The sequence below is a fragment of the Nyctereutes procyonoides genome, unplaced genomic scaffold (assembly GCF_905146905.1).
Source record: "Nyctereutes procyonoides isolate TBG_1078 unplaced genomic scaffold, NYPRO_anot_genome, whole genome shotgun sequence".
In the NCBI taxonomy this organism is placed as follows: domain Eukaryota; kingdom Metazoa; phylum Chordata; class Mammalia; order Carnivora; family Canidae; genus Nyctereutes; species Nyctereutes procyonoides.
The window spans coordinates 1,855,804-1,876,521 of NW_026575114.1; the positions used below are offsets into that span (position 1 = coordinate 1,855,804).

General features: G+C 51.6%; 2 protein-coding genes and 1 pseudogene across 2 annotated transcripts; 1 reads left to right on the forward strand and 2 right to left on the reverse strand.

Annotated features, from left to right (window-relative positions):
• Positions 1-4,502: 4,502 nt before the first annotated feature.
• On the reverse strand, positions 4,503-5,519 carry LOC129515043 (histone H2A type 3). Its single transcript, XM_055333749.1, has one exon. It carries the CDS (start codon positions 5,513-5,515, stop codon positions 5,123-5,125), a length of 393 nt encoding a protein of 130 aa, XP_055189724.1. The 5' UTR covers positions 5,516-5,519; the 3' UTR covers positions 4,503-5,122.
• A 301-nt stretch (positions 5,520-5,820) lies between these two features.
• LOC129515034 (histone H2B type 3-B) lies at positions 5,821-6,328 on the forward strand. Its single transcript, XM_055333733.1, has one exon. It carries the CDS (start codon positions 5,824-5,826, stop codon positions 6,202-6,204), a length of 381 nt encoding a protein of 126 aa, XP_055189708.1. The 5' UTR covers positions 5,821-5,823; the 3' UTR covers positions 6,205-6,328.
• A 4,068-nt stretch (positions 6,329-10,396) lies between these two features.
• LOC129515028 (histone H2B type 1-F/J/L-like) lies at positions 10,397-15,225 on the reverse strand (annotated as a pseudogene).
• Between the last annotated feature and the right edge of the window lie 5,493 nt (positions 15,226-20,718).

The window sequence follows — 20,718 nt, forward strand, 5'->3', positions numbered from 1 at the left end:
CCGCAGCTCCGGGGTCATCGCACGCCACACCGCTGCAGGCCAGAGCCAAGGCCCGGGTGGGCTGCCAGGGCACAGAACACGGCAGGTACCCCAGATTCTTAGCCAGGGCAGTAGTGGGGAGGTGGGGTGCCGCGGGAGCCCCTCGGTCGCCCTAGGAGCCTGCGGAGCAGTGGCTTGCATTCTGGGTCCCCGATTTCCTTACCTTAGTGACTCCTTCCCAAGCACACCTGGAGTTGGCCGTTTGCAGCCCCTGGGCGGTTTCCGGGCAGGGACCTGACAGCTAGAGCTGCTCCAGCCAGGCATGCACGGGCCTGTGAAGACAGCAGGTCACAGTGTCAGCCAAGTGTCGATCACATGGACGCACACCTCGAGTCCTGCACACTGGTACGGTCACTTGCCCGGCTGCACCTCTGTGAATGCACAGCTGTCCTTGGGCATCAGGGTGGATTGGGCTTGTCTTGCCGTGTGTGTGGGGGGGTGGGTGGGGGGGAATTGAGAGTCCCGCATAGCATCCCTCACCATGAGGGGCGGGGAGCAGAGTGGTGCCATGGGGAGCAGCCTGTCGGGCTTGCCTGCATAAGGGGGCCTCCAACTGCCCGATGGAGGGCATGCTGGAGGCTGATGTGCCCTCCAAGGTCACGATAGGCCTTGGCTGGGAGGGGCTCATAGGCCCATCAAGCCCAAACCAGGTGGTTTATTAAATCCATTTAAGACTCAGGGCAGGAGCAAGGTGGAAGAGATGGGGTGAGCTGCCAATTAGGACAGGGCTCTCTGCGGAGGAGATCCCATGCACACCTGTGTCCAGTCCTCCCAGCTGCCTCAAGCCTTCCCGCTGACGGTGGGGCCTCCCATGCATGTTTGAGTCCAGTCTCCACCCCAGAATGACCTCCTCACCTCAAGATCCTTTAGTTAGCCCACATACGATCACACTCACAAGTTCTAGGCATTAGGACAGGGCCATGTGTATTTGGGGTGGGGAGCACATTGCAGGTGGGGGCCAGAACTAGGATGTCTCCAGTGACCCGGAGAGGATCTGCACCCCGACACTCCTGATTTGCTGATGGTCTCCTGGTGGGCGTCCCTGGCTAGGGGAGGACCAGGAGGTGCTGCTGTGGGGGTGTGCCTGGGATGCAAGGGGCAGCCTGGCACTGGGAGAAAGGAGAGCTCCCAGGTGGAGTGGAGACATGGCTGCCATGGACCACATCAGGCACCACTGATGGGCCGGCTGGAAGGAGAGCAGGAGGACAGAGGAAGCCTCTTGTTGCAGCACAGGACCTGTGTGCACCACAGCGTAGCTCTCACGGCTGCCCCATGTGGAGGTTTCCCCATCAGGGGACCCATGAGCCCCAGCATGGGGCATGAGTCCTGGTGTGCAGGCTGACCCTCAGCGGTCCTGGGGAATTTTTTTTTCCCCGGAAGGTGTAAGGAAGCCTGAATTGTCCTTGGAGAGATACTATATGTCAGAAGAAACAAGGTGCTCAGCCGCGGGAAGGAGGCCCCCAAGACCAGTGCCTTCCTGGTTGACTCCACACTGACCCACCAGGTTAATCCACCCCCCCTCCCACCTTCCAGCTGCCCCCCTAGGTCATCCCCCTCAGTGAACCCCCCCAGCTGATCCCCAATACCCACGAGCCAGCTTCCAGCATGGTCGGCAGCCACCAGCTTTCCTGGGGAGGCTGGCTCCAACCACTGACCCTGAGACCCAGCACTTGGAACATTTTGGGCTGATCCATCATCCCTCAGGAGGAAACAGTCAAGACAGAACCCCAGAAGGGTTGCCCCCTCTGGGGCAAGCTGAGGACAGGGCAGTGGGTAAGAGAGGGTGTCCTGGAGGCCTGGGGGCAGTGTTGACAGGAAGGGTGATCACAGCACCAGGATGCTGAGTCCCCGGAGAGCACTGCAGCCAAGCCACCTGTGGGGAGGGAAGTGGGCATGGGGCAGGGGTAGGGGGGAGTGGGATTTTAAAGCTTTTGCTGGGTGGGCATGGGAGAAAAGCTGAGCCTTGGTGAGGCTTGGTCAGAAATGCAGGGAAACAGACCCTGCTGGGAGCACGAGGTCAATTGTGATGACCAGGCGTAGGACCTCCAGGCGACAGAGCCCCCTCAGCGCAGCCCACACCTGACAGCCCTCAAGCTGGCTGGCCTGGTCCTCCTCAAGGCGTGTCCCCTAACGGCCTAATTCAGGGTCTAAGCGAACACAGGGGTTCAGAGAGTCCTTTATGCTTGCCCACTTGGGAGATTTATAATTTATTTTTATATTTATTTTATTTATTTATTCATGAGAGACACAGAAAGAGAGAGGCAAAGACACAGGCAGATGGAGAAGCAGATTCCCCAGGGGGAGCCTGATGCGGACTCAGTCCCAGGACCCCGGGGATCATGACCTGAGCTTTATGGTATCATAAAGGTATGACTTTATTGACTGAGCCCGCCAGGTGCCCCACTTGGGAAATTCTTAAACATGTCGGTAAAAAGATGAGACTGAACGGAGCAAGGAGGAGAGAGCAAATGTTGGGCTGGGGCAGGGTACAGACCCAGGCCCAGGGCAGGAGCCAGTCAGAGTGGTGGAGAGTTCTGGAAGCTGGGACCACTTTCCAGGCAATGGGCCTGGGTGGTTCTGCATTCTTGCTGTGGGGCTTTGTACCTGTTTGGCTCACCTCTCACAGGGATAGGGGCAGAACAGTGGCAATAATCCCAGGATAGGGGAGGGAGTGTGTCCTGCCACAGCAGTGTGCCCCCCTCCTCGCCCAGCCCCTGACAACTGAGGGAGCTGCCTCCACCCCTGTGGAGCTGCCCATTCCAGCTGTTTCTTATAAGGGGAGTCACCCCTACATGGCCTCTTTGTCAGGTTGTCTCACCAACGCATTTCTCAGGCTCAACCGTGGCTGACGGGCACTCTGTTTGGACAGACCACACGTTTGTGTGTTCACCTGCATGGCATCGTGCTGCTCAGACTGCGACTGGCCCCTGCGTACACCCGGGGGGTAGACTTGCTGGGCCAGGTGGCGCCTTCCCACTGAAGCCAGGGTCTGCTGGCCTTTGTCTCACAGCGGTGGGCTGGCTCTGATGTTTCTTCACCTTTCTGAACCAGGTAACTCCTGACAGATGATGAGATGGCAGGCCAGAGCTGTCCAGTGGAACCTTCCCAGTGGTGGAGCTGTTCTGTACCCGTGCCGTACCAAGTACTGTCAGCTGGCCACCTGTGGCGACGGCGGCTGGAAACCTGTGTCCCTGCCTTCAGTGCTTAATCATGGAAAACCAAATGTCCCTTGGTGTTTGGTGCTCTGTATGGGGAACAGCTCAGCTGTGGAGACAACAAACGAAGGCTGCCTCTGAGGGCAGTGTTAGCCACCTCCCTGCCCCCCTCTCAGAGTCTCACTTGAGGAATGAGGAAATTGGGAGCTCTGTGGAGATACCCTGGCATCCCAAAGCCCCCTGCACCCTGGAAAGTGTTTCTTAAACGCCACTGAGGGGGGTGAAGACATTCAATGACCTACATCAATACTGATGCTTAGACACAAATGTGGGCCGGAGTTGAAGACTGTCACTGGGAACCTAATGGCCAGCTTGATTTCCAGAGGCTCCGTGGTCTCCTGGACAGTCCTTGCGGCTGCACAGAGATGGGGCTTGCTGGGTTGTACGCTCTGGACCTACCTCACTGTGCGGAGTCCTGTGCCCGGGTCCATGCGGACAGAGCATGCGTGCACATCCCTGGTGTGAACTACTTTCATAGCACTAGGATATTTTTTTAGGCCCAGCAGATGTGCGGTTAGCCCCAGATGGTGTCTGGGGAGCCCTGGTTTGAGTAGACCTAATTTTAGTAAGTCAAATACAAATTACATAATATTCCTGAATTCACTTACTGGCCTCTCTTTATTGCTATAAAATTAACAAAAACAATGATATTGATAACAGGAATAACAAACAGTTATCAGGCCTTTTCTGTGGCAGACATTGTTTTAAAGGAATTATCACGAATGAAACACTTAACCCCTCCTGCCCCATGAGGTGGGTGCTAATTCTCCAGACTTTGCCAGGACCCTGGGGACTGTCCCACTCCCCCTTTATTGCAGAATGTAGAGCTCATGAACAGGCGTCCTCCTAAATAGCCACACGTGTATTACATAATCCGATCCTCAGTGTTGACTTTCCACCCACTAAATTCACAAACCTAGTTTTCCTGACCAAACTCCATGGACAAAATTATCTTACTCTGATTTTAGCCATCGGGTTAAGGGATTCGGATTTACGTGTGACCCATCCAGATTGAACAACTGAACGGCTTTGAACATTTTACTTACATTAAGATTTAAAAGTCTACGCTTTTTTTTTTTTTTTTTATGATAGTCACAGAGAGAGAGAGAGAGAGGCAGAGACACAGGCAGAGGGAGAAGCAGGCTCCAGGCACCGGGAGCCCGACGTGGGATTCGATCCCGGGTCTCCAGGATCGCGCCCTGGGCCAAAGGTAGGCGCCAAACCGCTGCGCCACCCAGGGATCCCAAGTCTACACTTTTTAAAAATAGGATTTTTAAAATGCTGCAAATGGTTTTCGAACACAAACCCTTTGCAAGACATTCACGCCCAGATTAACTCGGGTGGACCTCATGTTTCTAGTTTGCAATGTCCACTGCTCAGTCAAGCATCTTTATGTTTGAAAGTGTAAATCGTTAAGGTTTATGTAGGGGCCCCCCAAAAGCAGGTGCTCTGCATAAACTGCCCATCTGCAACACCAGGTGAGCCTGCTTCGGAAGCGGACAGCCTGTATTGGAGTCTACAGGGGCCAGAGGATCACTCTAGGCATCCATCCAGAGGCAGTGATCTCCAGCCATAGCTGACCCTTCCCGAAACTACCGGGGGCGCGGAGGAGGGAGGAGGCTGGGTGGAAGGCCAAGGCCGCCCACGTGTCCCGCGCACACCCGCACAGGCGCCCACTAGGTGCGCGAGCGCACCCAGGTCTTGCCCAGCTTCCCCGTGCGCCTCGCAGGAGGCGGCGGCGCCTGGACAGGCTCAGGCTGCGTGCTCAGTGCGGCTCTTTTGCGGAGGCTGTGGGTGGCTCTTAAAAGAGCCTTTGGTGTCACGGGGCCCCTGGGGCGCACAGCCGTGGCCGGCCCGCCTCAGCGGCCTCACTTGCTCTTGGCCTTGTGGTGGCTCTCGGTCTTCTTGGGCAGCAGCACGGCCTGGATGTTGGGCAGGACGCCGCCCTGCGCGATGGTCACGCGGCCCAGCAGCTTGTTGAGCTCCTCGTCGTTGCGGATGGCCAGCTGCAGGTGGCGCGGGATGATGCGCGTCTTCTTGTTGTCGCGGGCCGCGTTGCCCGCCAGCTCCAGGATCTCGGCCGTCAGGTACTCCAGCACGGCCGCCAGGTACACCGGCGCGCCCGCCCCGACCCGCTCCGAATAGTTGCCCTTGCGGAGCAGGCGGTGCACGCGGCCCACCGGGAACTGCAGCCCCGCCCGGGACGAGCGGGACTTGGCCTTGGCGCGCGCCTTGCCGCCCTGCTTGCCTCGGCCAGACATCTCCGCGAGGGGCACGAAGAGAGCGGGAGCCGGGAGAGAACGCCCACAGAAACCGCGCTGCCGGGCCCGCCGACCGCTTATATATGGTCCGGGGGTAGTGGAGCCGGCTTCGTCCCGTTGGACAGCGCCGGTCACCAATCAGAAGCGCAGGCCGCCATCCTCTGATTTGCATGCGCCTGTTCGGGGATGACGTTCAGCAGCATCCAAGCCTATCAGGAACGAGCAGCTTTGGATCCTTCATTTGCATACGGGATGTATAAATGCCGGCTGCAGCCTTCTGCTCGTTTTGTTCGGAGAGGTTTGCGACCATGCCTGATCCGTCTAAATCGGCCCCCGCGCCCAAGAAAGGCTCCAAGAAGGCCGTCACCAAGGCGCAGAAGAAGGACGGCAAGAAGCGCAAGCGCAGCCGCAAGGAGAGCTACTCCATCTACGTGTACAAGGTGCTGAAGCAGGTGCACCCCGACACGGGCATCTCGTCCAAGGCCATGGGCATCATGAACTCGTTCGTCAACGACATCTTCGAGCGCATCGCCAGCGAGGCCTCCCGCCTGGCGCATTACAACAAGCGCTCGACCATCACGTCCCGCGAGGTGCAGACGGCCGTGCGCCTGCTGCTGCCCGGCGAGCTGGCCAAGCACGCCGTGTCCGAGGGCACCAAGGCCGTCACCAAGTACACCAGCTCCAAGTGAGGCGCACCGGCCACCCCGGAACACAAAGGCTCTTTTCAGAGCCACCCACACAATCGGAAAAAGGGTTTCGAACACGGTGAAGGGTTGTCCTGTGAACTCGTTCGGTTCCGGGACCCCAGGTGGTTCTTCTGGGTCTGTGCGCGCGCCTGGGTGTCTGAGAACGGGATGAGGGGGTGCGGGTCTGCGCTCACAGAGGTGTGCGGTGTTAACAGCCCCCCCGCCCCGCCCCGCCGTGGCCAGGGCTGTTGACGCACCGCCAGTCCAAGCGGGCGCAGGCTCCATCCCTTGCTGACCTCCGAGTGCGCCTGCGCGGCGGGAACACCCCCCCCCCCCGGACTCCCCGCCCTGGCCTGTTCGCGCGTGGACCGCCTGAGGCTCTCGCTTGCCTGCGCTTGCAGTGCGCCCGTGGGGGAGGGGCGCGGGTCACCTTTTTCAGGAGGACATCGTGCCAGTTCTCCCTCCCACCTGCCAAGTTCCTGATGAATGAAACCCGGAGGTGAGAACTTGGTTGCTGCGCAGCCCCGGGGGGCGGGGAGGGGGGGCGAGGGGAGCGAGGGAGGCGGGGGGGGGGACCTGCATCCACCGAGACCCGCGTCCCCCCCTGGACCAGAGACCTCCGTCCTCACGCGGTGAACATTTCCCGGAGGATATGTTAGTGGCTGGATCGTGCAACTGGCAAAATACAATCGAAAGAGAGATGGAAGCGTTCCTTGAGTAGGAGGCAGATGTGCTAAGCCGACCCCTGCTGCGGCAGCTTTAGACTAAATGGGGCCGGGGGTAAGTCGGTTCTAGAGGAAAATTATTCCTTCTGTAATTCCTCCCATTCTGGGCGGGGGGAGGGAGCCCTCTCCCTTATCAGCCACACTGTTATTTTCTGGGAAGCGTTAGTGACGCAGAATTCTCTCTCTCTCTCTTTAAAGATTTTATTTATTTATGAGAGGCAGAGGCAGGCAGAGGGAGAAGCAGGCTCCATGCAGGGAGCCCGACGTGGGTTCTCGATCCTGAGTCTCCAGGATCACGCCCTGGGCTGAAGTCAGCGCTAAACCGCTGAGCCACCCGGGCTGCCACCCTCTCTCTTTGAAAGAATTTACGGCATTTATTTGGAAAGTGTCGCCTTGCCTTTGGCGCGAAGAGTCTTCAATTGGGAAAGGACGTCGCTTTGCCTTTTCCTTTGGTTTTGTAAATCAGCGGTTTGCTATCAATCACTCTCTTGAGCCGTTCTGAGACTCATGTATTGAGAGGCCATGTCCTCGTCCCAAGCAGGGGACAGAAGCTCAATGAAAAAGGATAAATCCTCTCTCTGAAGGAAGCCGGTTGGGTGGTCAATGCCAGGCTGGGCAGGAGGTCTGGGCGGGAATGTCCCACCGAGCCTTCCTTCCTTCGCCCAGCGGCTGGAAGCCCAGCCACCCATTCCTTTTCCCACCCGAGTCCAGTCTAAGGGGATGTAAAACCTCACACATTTTTCATCTAAAATATTTTTATCCTTAGTTCTGATAGTTACAAGGACGCAAATCCCAACAGGACGTTTTAAGAAACCAAAATGGCCCACAACAATTTTTAAAGAGAATTTGGAATATTTTAAAAGTTCTTGATCTTTTATACATATTCAAAGTCCTTTTTATTGAGAGGTGGTTGACACACGATCACATCAATCTTTTCAAGGTATATATTGCAATAGCAATTTGATACCATAATCAATTCATAAAACATGATCAGATTTCCTCATTAACAGTGAGATGGTGTAGATGACCATTTTTTTCTCTCGGAACTCATTCTCATTGCACTTGTCTCAGAATTTCACCCAAATGTAAGATATATTTTAACAGTGTCTTATCTACTACTTATCAAAAAATTTAAAAAATGTATGTAAATTGAAATTTAAAAATACTTGTAGGGGGGCAAAAAGTGTTTAAAAAATCATCTGAACAGGGATCCCTGGGTGGCGCAGTGGTTTAGCGCCTGCCTTTGGCCCAGGGCGCGATCCTGGAGACCCAGGATCGAATCCCACGTCGGGCTCCCGGTGCATGGAGCCTGCTTCTCCCTCTGCCTGTGTCTCTGCCTCTCTCTCTCTCTCTCTGTGACTATCATAAGTAAATAAAAAAAAATTAAAAAAAATCATCTGAACAGTATGCGATCATGAAAACATACGTTTGGGTAGGTAGCAAAGATAGACAATTGTAAGTAATTGTCATTTAGAATTTTAGGGAGACCTAGGTCTTCAGTGAGATTAATGGTGGTTCTCTACCCTATTGGCTATTCATCCATGGGCACGGATGGTATTGTTATGATTACAGTGATAGCGGTGTGCATCATTGCTTTCCCTTTATTTTCTTTTTTAGATACATGCTCTGAAACAATATTTACCAAAAAGAAAAACAAAACAAAACCCAAACAAACCCATAGATACGGAAATTTTGGCATGGGTATTTTACTCAATTCTTTCCTTTCTAGTTATAATCCCCAAATTTGGAAACAGTGATGTATCATCAAAATCAACGCCTTGAATCCTAAGAGATGTCTAATTCATATGGAACACCACAGAATCCAGTCTTCCACTATGAAGCAGGGGCCTCCTGATGGGCCTGAGTCCCCAGCCTTGTACCCAGGTTGATCAGGAGTCAGTCTCTTCATGAGCACTTCTGGTCACAGGAATGTAGTCTCCCAGAGCCACCTAATTCTCTGCCTGGCTTAATTTCACTACAATGAGACTGATCTCCAGCAATGTGTGACTGTGCTAGCAGTAGGCAACAATACTGTTTATTTAGTTCCAAAAATGAAATCAAAAAGCAAAATAAAGAGTTCCCAAATACAATAGTATGAACATGTTTCATTGTGGATGAAGCAAAATGTTAATTTCTCAGTCCTTTGGCTGCTCTGGCACACAGAAGTAAAAAAATAAAAATAAAGACTGCCTCTGTTTACAGTATGGTGGAGGCTGCAGAGGCAGCCAGCAGCAGCCCCAGGCGCAGAACGGACCTGGCTGGCCCTCTCCGACCAAGGAACCCATTCAGGGAGATGCAGGGTGACACAGTCTCTGCTGTTGAGAATTTATCATCAGGAAGATGGAAGGACACTGAATGCTGAGCCCACCTCTGTAAATCCGCTGCGACAGAGGGACACGTGATTTACGATTGGCTGGAGGCTGCTGGGGGTGTGCCGTACTGGCAGTGCACAGGCTTGGAGAGTGAGGACCCAACACAGCTGCAGAAACCTCTGGGTTTGAGATAACGGGGAATCGCTCAGATCTGGAAGGCCCCGAGGGATTTTGCAGGGATCCCATGTGAGCCTCTCCCCACCTCAGCTAAAAATCTCAAGTCAAATTTGCTAACTGCTCTGCGGTAACCAAAGATGCAGAGGGAGGGGCTGTCCCTTTCATAAAAGCTACAGAAGCAAAGAAAGAACTGACTATAAGTGGTGAAATGTTTTTAGAGATGGGCAAGTCCCTGAGGTACAGGACTGGCTCAACCCAGCCCACCTCGGGCACCCAGGTGCACCCAAACCCAGGGAGGTCAGAACACTCTGGGTGGTGTTCTCAGAGATGTGACAGTCTGAGGCACAGGGGGATGTTTTCAGGGTGACAGCAGCCTGGCCCAGCCTGTCAGGCCTGCCCTTATGCAGCAGGCTGATTGCACCCACTTTGCATGTGCTTTACCTGTTTTTTTTTTTTTTTTCTTTCCTTAAAAGCCCTCCATTCCTTTCCTGAAAAAGGCTTTTGCCCTTTGGTGGGTTTATAATAAAAGTATTCACGATTTTCGGGGGGGGGGGGGAAGCAAACAACCATAGGAAGAATTCTAGGGGACCAGGGCGATGGAGCCACTATGCTCCCACAGTCCTGCTCTTTCCAACGGAAGCGCGCAACTCCCGAGAATAGCTGCTTCAATTCATCGCCGGGTTAGGGGCCACGGCCACACGACAGCACTCAGGGCCTAGCGGCGGTGGCGCGCAGCGAACCTCGGTCTCACCCACGAAGGGACACAGGGGGCTGGTGGGGAGGTCGCCCGAGGCCTTCCTGGAGGTGGTGCGGGTCCTCACCTCACCGGGTCCCCGTCTCCGGGGTCTGGCTCAGGGAGACACCCCTGTACAGGAGCTCGGCTTCGGGCCAGGTCCCGCAGTCCGCTCCCCCAGGCCGTCACAACCAGCCCGGGTGGCACGCTCCTTTGTGAGCACAGGTGGCTCTGAAAAGAGCCTTTGTGTTCCGGGGTGGCCGGTGCGCCTCACTTGGAGCTGGTGTACTTGGTGACGGCCTTGGTGCCCTCGGACACGGCGTGCTTGGCCAGCTCTGCACCTCGCGGGACGTGATGGTCGAGCGCTTGTTGTAATGCGCCAGGCGGGAGGCCTCGCTGGCGATGCGCTCGAAGATGTCGTTGACGAACGAGTTCATGATGCCCATGGCCTTGGACGAGATGCCCGTGTCGGGGTGCACCTGCTTCAGCACCTTGTACACGTAGATGGAGTAGCTCTCCTTGCGGCTGCGCTTGCGCTTCTTGCCGTCCTTCTTCTGCGCCTTGGTGACGGCCTTCTTGGAGCCTTTCTTGGGCGCGGGGGCCGATCGGGAGGGCTCCGCAGGGCAGGGAGGCGCGGAGGCGGCAGGGGCCGGGGGAACGGCGCAGCGGGGACAGCGCCCCTGAAGGCGGCGCGGAGACGCTAGCACTACGCTGGCAGTGATATTTATCTATTATCTCCATATTCAAATGAAGGCTCCAAACTCTGGGATCCGATTGGCCGGCCGGCCGCGCGCGTGGGCGGCTAGGGATTTATGTAAATAGCGGACGCCGGCTCTTCTTTCCTATTGGACGGTAATCCAACCAATCCGGAGGCGCTTGTGCGGCGCGCAGGGAGGTGGCTGGAGCATCTTTGTTAGAGCCGGGAAAGCTGGGGCCTTTGTTCAGCGTAGGTCCCGCGTGGGGCAAAATGCGAATAGGGACACGGATGCTGAAACAAGGGATTAGAAACCGGTGTAATCCCGCGCCTGCATCTCCTCTGGGCGAGGAGCAGACACATTTCTGAGGCCGAGGGCTAGGGAGGAGAAGCTGAAGCTTGTTGAGCAGAATGATGCTAACTTCTTTATTTTCCATCATCTCCCCCCCCCCCCCCCGAGCTGTATCAGAATTCGTGAGTAAATCCTAATAACTTTTTAGGAAACGCAAGATTACGTTCAGGTACTCGGATTGGAAGTGCAGCATGGGAGCCAATTCTCAGCTGGAGGCAGGAAACAAGTGGGATTCAAGGGCAACAGTCGTCCTTGGTGTTGTGTTTCAGCTCTGACTACTCCCCTTTGAAGGGGCACATGATATCACCTACTCTACTGAAATAGCCTCGGCTAGGGGCACCTGCCTGGCACAGAGGGTTGCCTGGCACAGGGTTGCACTCCACTCTTGGTTTCTGCTCAGGTGCTGATCTGGGGTCGTGACCCCAGGTCATGACCTCGGTTGGTGGGGTTGAGTCATCTCAGCAGGGACTCTGCTTGAAGAATCTCTCCCTCTGCCCCTCCCTCGCCACTTGCAGGCATGCTTAGGCTCTATTTCAATCAATCAATATAAATACATAATACATACATACTTACTACACTTAAATAGTATTACTCTCTAACCAGGCATCAGAACACTGGCTCATTGATCTGTTATAGGAAAAGTGGAGGCCTATTAAAAATATTAAGAATTTATCAGTCAAAATTGATTCGAATCGGGCAGCACCTCATTTAACAGATAGGAGCTCCAAGGAGCTGCACAAAATGAAAATCTTATATAAGAAGAACTGAGCATGAACTGAGCTTCCAACAAAGCAAAGAAAGCGTTACTGAAAGGTCACCTTCCTTTACCTGGACAGCAAGAGCCCATCAGACCAATGACCTCACTAGTGCTGATGAGGGGACTCCTGACTGACTCCATTTCTGGGGCAGCTGACACTTTGAGTAAATTAAGTCTTGGCGCTTAGCATAAGGCACTCCGTTTTGGACCTGTTGTCTTGTTTTTATCAGAAGTCATCAGTTGCTTCCTCATTAAATTAATTCCTATAAACACGGGTAAGTTTTCCTATATGTTAAATGACAAGAGAGAAAAAAAAGGGGGTTAGGCATTCACATTTCTCACTTGTTTCAGCATCACCTGGGAAGTTTGTTAGAAATGCAGAATCCTGGGGTATTAACTCAGACTCTATATTTTAAACAGCTCTGGTCTGGGAGTCCTTCCCCTGGCCACTTTAACCATCCAGGGCATTATCCAAGCAGACCAGGAGACTTGGTGATGCCCACAAGTTGAGATGGCTCTCAGCTTCAGAGAGTTAACAAGATGCCTTCAAGATACCAACACAAATGCCCTCCACATGCAAATATGTCTTCTGAGATCCCTGGGCCTCTTGGCATTGTGGGTGCTCTGAGAGGCTTTGGACATACTCAGCATTAACCATTTTATGTTTACCTTAAAAATAGGTAGTTGATTTAGCAAACATTTCTATAGAGCTCATTACAAGCCAGGAAACACTTAATAAATCCTTAATTCAATGTAGTGCCCATAACAGCCTTTTCAGGCATGCACTATTATCAACTCTGTTTTATAGATGATTAGTAAAAGGCTGAGGAAAACATGTCCCAAGTTAAACAGCCTGTCAGGCGGGGGTTGACCCTAGAAATCAGGCAGACTGGCACCAAGAACCAAGACAAGTGCAACCTAGAATTTTTAAATATTTGGATAGTGAATTTCATTTAATTTTGAACAAGGAAAGGCCACCATTTATGATGTGGTATGTAGAAGAAAAATATTAAAACACAAATGCGTTGCTCTGTGTTCAAGTTTCTGGCAAAAAAAAAATCAGAGGGGCATCTGAGTGGCTCAGTGGTTGAGCGTCTGCCTCAGGCTCAGGGCATGATCTCAGGGTCCTGGGATCGAGTCCCACATCGGGCTCCCTTAGGGAGCTTGCTTCTCCCTCTGCCTATGTCTCTGCCTCTCTGTGTGTGTGTCTCTCATGAATAAATAAATAAAACCTTTTTTAAAAAGTCAGAAATATTATAACTTCTAATGCCGTAGAAAGATGGAAGTGCTATAGATGAAATTGCACTCACTTCCACAATTGCTGACTCCATTAAAAAAAAAAAGAGTCTTTGAATACAAGCTCCTTAAGACAATAGAAGAGCTTGTTTCTGGATCATTTATCCAAAGCACTTTTGTGGACATCATTATTTTGTTCCCCGGGAGACTTAATGAGTAATGTATAGAAATGATTCATCTTGCCTCCTGGCAGCCTTGGAAGATGTCTGAAGCCTGATCTTGCACTGGAGGTGCAGTCCAAGTAGGAATCACTTCCCTTTCACCTATGGATTTAGTTGGCACAAATTTCTCTGACATTCTCGAAACAACGTTCAGAAGCAGTCTTTTGGTGTCAGCTGAGGTTCGCTGGCAGCAGACATGAATGCATTTGCGATGTTGGGGAGGGCACAGTTTACCTTCACCCTCCTAGGCTTCGATAGCTGGTTCCACGAAGTGAGCTGACAACAGGCAGAGTAACAGGAGAAAAGGTACATGAATTTACTAATTTTTAATATTACCTGCGTGGAGGCATCACAGGGGTGGAAAGTGAGGTTGGAGAGCTTATCCACAATCTTCACAGGGGAGGTGGGTGTGGGCCTCTGAAAGGCAGTGACCAGTTTGCAGGAAAGACAACTGGGCTCTTTGGAGACCAGATGGCAGGTGTGCTAGTTTGTAATAAAGTCTGTGGTTGTGGCCTGGACCTCTTTCTTGTCTCCTGTGATGATTCCGGGAGGGGATTGATGCCCGTTAGGGACTTTTGGGAGGAACTGTCTTTAGGCAGATAAGGGGGGTTCAGAGAAAGGCTCTACCAGCCTGTGTTATTTTTCGAGCATCCTCAGGCCCAAGTAATCAGTATCCCAAAAGCATGTGCTTTGGGGTGGCACATCCTGAACATCTTCAGTCCCAGACATGTGGCTCAGAGAACCTGTGACCAAGGAGTGGGAGTTCTGGGGATGACGTGCTTTGAGTATGTCACAGCACCAGTGACATGATTTGCAGGGTCTGGTGCAAAATGAGAATTTTGGCATCTTGGGCCAGGACTGTTGAGGATTTTAGGAGGGGTCCAGCAGAGCATTGGAGCAAGCATGGGAGGCTTCTCAGGGCAGCCCTGGTGTTGGCCCACATTGCTGGCCCTTGAAGGTGGCCCAGGTGCCCCTAGGCCTGCAGGCCCCATGTGGGGGGGGTTTCCTAGCCACATGTGCCCCTCGCAGTCCCCTCACCTGCCCTGGTCCTCCCAACCCTGGGAATGCTGGTCCTCCCACCAGGTCCGGCTGGGGTTTCTTGGCTTCCTTGTGGTTTGGGAAGCCTTGGAGGAAGACTTGTAGTGGGATAGGAGGGGAACATTTGTAGAAATGGCCTTGAGTAAGAAGCTGTGTTTCTGTGTTGGTGCTAAGATTTGGGAGTTGCTCTACCCCCACAGAGTGGCTGGAAAATCAGGACCTGACTCTCTTGGGTTGCTACCATGGAATGAATTTGTGTCTTCCCCAAATTTGTATTCAAAACCCTAATCCCCAGTGGCATGGCGTCAGGAGGCAGGGCCTTTGGGAGGAGAGTAGGGTTATGTGGGGTCCTGGTGCTGGGGGCCCCTGTGGTGGGATTAGTGTCCTTATAAGAAGAGGCAGGACAGCCCTTGCTTCTCTCCGTGTGTGTTCCATGTGAGGACATGGTGAGAAGGGAACCCTCTGCATGCCTGGGAGATAGACCTCATCAGGAACCCAACTGGCTGATCTTGGACTTTCAGCCCCTGGAATCAGGATGAGTAAATAGATGCCTGTTGGTCCAGTGGCCTGGTCGGTGCTGTTTGTCACAGCAGCCTGTGCTGACTGGGAGAGCTGGCTTGGGGTCAGGAGCCACGGCATATTGGCACAGGAGGGCAAGCTGAGATTTCCCAAGAAGAAATGGAGGGAGGAGGGATGGGGAGGGAGGAAGAGTGATGAGAGAAAAACCCTCTACCATCCGGACTTACAAGTCCAGGTCCGATGTCTTTGTAGGTGGGCATGACTGCTCAGACCAAAGCATGCACTGTGCACCTGCTTCATGGATGAGTGGCCTAAAGAGAACTTTATTTCTGTCCTGAAGCTGTGGATCAATGCTCTCACTCCCAGCACTCCTGGATGTTAAAACGTGTGATTTCTGTCTGCATGTTAGTTTATGACCTTCGTGAAGTCTTACAAAGGAGTCCTTCTGACTTGCTGACTTGCGGCTCTGTGTGCAAGCTCTACGCCCTATGGATGCTGTCCACTTGCTGGAGCCCCTCCTTCCCTGTGTGTGCTGGGCAGCCATCCTAACCTGGGCCTGCATACCACTCTGGTCCCTTGTTGAGAGTCTAAAACATTAGTTGATTTTGTGCCGATGAAAAAGGCCAAAAGGAACACAGAAAAAGAAAGACAAGCAATTAAATGGTGGCCTGAAGCTTAGCCATTAGGGTCAGACAGCTGTGCTTGGGAGGAACGACCTAGAAAAAAAATTTACAAAGGGGTTTAGGGGTGCCTGCAGGGCTCAGGCAGTGAGGTGTCCAACTCTTGGTTTCAGCTCAGGTCATTGTCTTGGGGTCATGAGAGCCCGAGACCCCACACTGGGCTCTGAGCTCAGTGCAGATTCCTTGTTTGTCTCCTTTCCCTTCTATCCCTCACCCCTTGTTCACTCTCTCTCTCTCTGTCAATTTAAATAAATAATATCTTTAAAAAAATAAATAAAATAAAATAAATAAATAAAATAAAATAAAATAAAATAAATAAAATAAAATAAAATAAATAAATGGGGTTTGGATGATTTAAAAAAATCAAAACTTTTTTCTGTTAGCAATTCTAGTATATAAGTGCCTGGTGCTGGTAGCCGTTCCATAAATATGTTGAATGAATGATTGAATAAAATAATTATGTTTATTATTGTAAATTATCATCGTGTATTTTTTTTTTTTTTTTTTTTTTTAGAGAAGGAGAGAGGGAGAAGGAGAGGGAGAGGGCAAGTCTCAAGCCGACTCCATGCCCAGCTCAGAGCCCTATTCAGGGCCAGATCTCACGACCCTGAGATCATGACCTGAGCTGAAATCTGGAGCCTGATGCTTGACCACTTGTTTTCTCTGCCTACCATCCTATTTTCTCCCCTGGGGTGGGGCTAGTGAGTGGCCAGCTTTCTCCCCACTGCAGCCGGGAAGACTGCTTGCTAAAACATTCTCACAAACGAGAATTTGCCATAGATGAAACATTGCAATAGCAAACACAGAGGCGTTTGCTTTTCCTCCCTTTCTCTACAAACTGGAAGAGCCTGCAGAGGGGCAGGGGGAGGGCTCTGTCAGGAGGCAGCACCCTGGGTTCAAAAAAGATACGAGTAGGGAGGAGATTTCACCGTGGGGTTGGGAGCTGCAGGGCGGCGCGTGGGGGCAATTCCAGTTCAGGGCGTCAGCTCCCAGAGGGCGGGTAGACCTCACCAAATGCTTGTAGGTTTGCAAAGGAAGCCAGCTTAGCCAGCCTGGGTGCTACTGCCAGTAGACAGAGCCCGTTCTGCCCCCCCTGTGGCTGGGGGTGCTGGGGGGCCCCTGCCTCCACATGAGAAGGACCCCAGGTGAGACGTGTGCTGCTCGCATCCTGTGCAAGGAGACTGGCAGAGCTGCCTTTGTGCTCCCTTCCACGTTATTTCAGCAAGCAGAAGAGGCAGGTCTGCAGTCAACCCCAGTGCCTGATGCGGACCCTGGCTCAGGGGTGGGACGGGATCAGGGACAGGCAGCAGGAGCTGTGTTGGATGAGCACCTGTGGGAGGTCTGATGCCCACCCCCGGACAGACTGTGGTTGTCCCCAGCTGGGGTCAGGGGCATAACGAGCTCTGGAGGCCACCCTGTCCCACAGGCCTTTTGGTTCTTTGCTGCTCTTTCACAGGACCAAGCTCCGCTCCTCGTGTGCATATGGCATATTTTTCTTACTTTCTCTGCACAACCCACACAGGTCAATGACTGAGTTGGCTCTCCCAGAATGGACTCTTAAACCAGTGGATCAGGAATCATGTGGTTGGCACTGGGGAGGAAATCTGCTGGTGGATCCCTGCCATCCTCTCCCTAGAGAAAAGTGACTGTGTAGTAACCACTGGTTTTTTGCATGTATGACTTCCTTGTCTCCATTCCCTTCTGCCTACAGAAGTCCTGCATTTTGTACGGCTCCTCCAAATGGCTTCCCATGTGCCGGATTGCATGCTGCCTGAGTTGAATCCATCTGTGCTCAAATACACTCTTACGATGTTTAATATGCCTCAGTTTCTCTTTCCACGGTGCTAGTGTCAGAAATGGGACCCCCCCCCTCCAGAAAGGCCCTGATGGCTGGCAGAGCAGCAGGCAACCAGGTGTGGGTCCCTGCTGAGCCCCTCTGACCCTGCTGCCCTCTTGCCACCTCTGCTGGCCATGGCTGAGGCCCACTCAGGTCCTGGTCTGAGCTTCCAGATGGGAAATGGCTGAAAATCAGATGGGCTCCGACATGAGGCCTCAGGTGGGTCAGATTTTGTTTAAAGGCTGAAAAAAACAGTAAACGTCACCAAAGACAGTCTTCTTTCTTCTTTAAAGTTTTTATTTTAATCCCAGTTAGTTAGCACACAGTGTGATAATCGTGTCAGGTGCACAATGTAGTGAGTCAGCACTTCTACACGTCATCACCTGGTGCTCACGATGACAGGTGGCCTCCCTAATCCCCATCACCTGTTTCCCTATCCCCCTTCCCACCTCCCCTCAGGTGCCCATCATTGTGTTCTCTGTAGTTCAGAGTCTGTTTCTTGGTTTGTTTGTCTCTCTCTTATTTGCCCTTTGCTCCTTTGTTTTGTTTCCTAAATTCCACCTGTGAGTGAGGTCATATGGTATTTGTCTTTCTCCGACTGACTTATGTCAGTTTCAGCATCACACACTCTAGCTCCATCCACGTTGTTGCAAATGGCAGGATCTCACCTTTTGTTTATGTCTAAGTAATATTCCCTTGTGTGTGTGTGCTTTCTTCATTCATCAGCCCATGGATGTCTGGGCTGAATAGTCTAGCTGTTGTTGATAACATTGCTCGGGGTGCAATGTGCCTTCACATCAGTATTTTTGTATCCTTGGGTAAATGCCCAGTAGTTCAATTGCTGCGTTGTACGGTAGTTCAATTTTTAACTTTGTAGGAACTTTCATCCTGTTTTCAAGTGGCTGCACCAGTTCACATTCCCACCAACAGTGCAAGAGGGTTCCCCTTCCCCCACATTGCCACACCTGTTGTTTCTTGATTTGTTAATTTTAGCCATCCTGACAGGTATGAGGTGGTATCTTGTGGTTTGGATGTGTATTTCCCTGGTTATGGGTGTTGTTGATCATCTTCTCATGTGCCTGTTGGCCACCTGGATCTCCAAAGATAATCTTGAGACACAAACTTTTATCCTGGATGAGCTTGTCCATTATGAGGTGTCCCAGAGCAAAAGGGGTCTCAGTGAAGTACTCACCACAAAGGCTAGTCAGAAAATTATTTTTCCTCCTTTACAGCTTCTGGTGACCAGGATGAGGCTGCTGGGACACTCGGCTCACTCCAGAACCTGCTGATGAGGTCCCAGGAGCAAAGGTAGAAGCTGGCCCAGGGTGAGAAGACTTACCGGATCTCTGTGATGCCTGGTCCAGGGAGGAAGGTAAAATCTCACATTGTTCCTTACTTCCCAAACTCACATTGAGGAGAAAACATTTGTAAAAATTAGAACTCTGAATGGTGACTTATGGGTTTCCTTCTGGGTACCCAGGGGTTGTTGATCCTTTCTCTCCCCAGGGACAGCTGTTGCCTTATTTTTGGCTTCTCTTGTGCCAGGGAACTTGGTTTGGCAACTGGCAGGTTGGGGACCCCAAAAAATGGCCTCCCAGAAATGTGGGTTGTGTCCCACTTGCAGCTGGGGTACTGCCCACTGTCTGCAGCTTCCAGGAACATTGTCCAAATCTTCCTTTCGTTGGGAGTGGCAGTGCATCTCGGGAGGGCAGCATATTTCGCCTATTTTTGGGGAACCATCTTCAATCCCAAGGGTTGCTTAATATCACCAAGAATATCTATTCTTTGGTCCACCTGGAACCTGACAAGATATTTATTTTTTAATTATTATTATTTTTAATAAATTTATTTATATTGGTGTTCAATTTGTCAACATACAGAATAACACCCAGTGCTCATCCCGTCAAGTGCCCCCCTTAGTGCCCATCACCCATTCACCCCCACCCCCCGCCCTCCTCCCCTTCCACCACCCCTAGTTCGTTTCCCAGAGTTAGGAGTCTTTCATGTTCTGTCTCCCTTTCTGATATTTCCCACGTATTTTTTCTCCTTTCCCCTTTATTCCCTTTCACTATTTTTTATATTCCCCAAATGAATGAGACCATATAATGTTTGTCCTTCTCCGATTGACTTTTTTCACTCAGCATAATACCCTCCAGTTCCATCCACGTCGAAGCAAATGGTGGGTATTTGTCGTTTCTAATGGCTGAGTAATATTCCATTGTATACATAAACCACATCTTCTTTATCCATTCATCTTTCGATGGACACCGAGGCTCCTTCCACAGTTTGGCTATCGTGGACATTGCTGCTAGAAACATCGGGGTGCAGGTGTCCCGGTTTCATTGCATCTGTATCTTTGGGGTAAACCCCAACAGTGCAATTGCTGGGTCATAGGCCAGTTCTAGTTTTAACTCTTTGGGAACCTCCACACAGTTTCCAGAGTGCCTGCACCAGTTCACATTCCCACCAACAGTGTAAGAGGGTTCCCTTTTCTCCACATCCTCTCCAACATTTGTGGTTTCTTGCCTCGTTAAGTTTCCCCATTCTCACTGGTGTGAGGTGGTATCTCATTGTGGTTTTGATTTGTATTTCCCTGATGGCAAGTGATGCAGAGCATTTTCTCATGTGCTTGTTGGCCATGTCTATGTCTTCCTCTGTGAGATTTCTCTTCATGTCTTTTGCCCATTTCATGATTGGATTGTTTGTTTCTTTGCTGTTGAGTTTAATAAGTTCTTTATAGATCTTGGATACTAGCCCTTTAACTGATAGGTCATTTGCAAATATCTTCTCCCATTCTGTAGGTTGTCTTTGAGTTTTGTTGACTGTATCCTTTGCTGTGCAAAAGCTTCTTATCTTGATGAAGTTCCAATAGTTCATTTTTGCTTTTGTTTCTTTTGCTTTCGTGGATGTATCTTGCAAGAAGTTACTGTGACCGAGTTCAAAAAGGGTGTTGCCTGTGTTCTCCTCTAGGATTTTGATGGAATCTTGTGTCACATTTAGATCTTTCATCCATTTTGAGTTTATCTTTGTGTGTGGTGAAAGGGAGTGGTCTAGTTTCATTCTTCTGCATGTGGATGTCCAATTTTCCCAGCACCATTTATTGAAGAGTGGATGTCTTTCCAGTGGATAGTCTTTCCTCCTTTATCGAATATTAGTTGACCATAAAGTTGAGGGTCCACTTCCGGGTTCTCTATTCTGTTCCATTGATCTCTGTGTCTGTTTTTGTGCCAGTACCA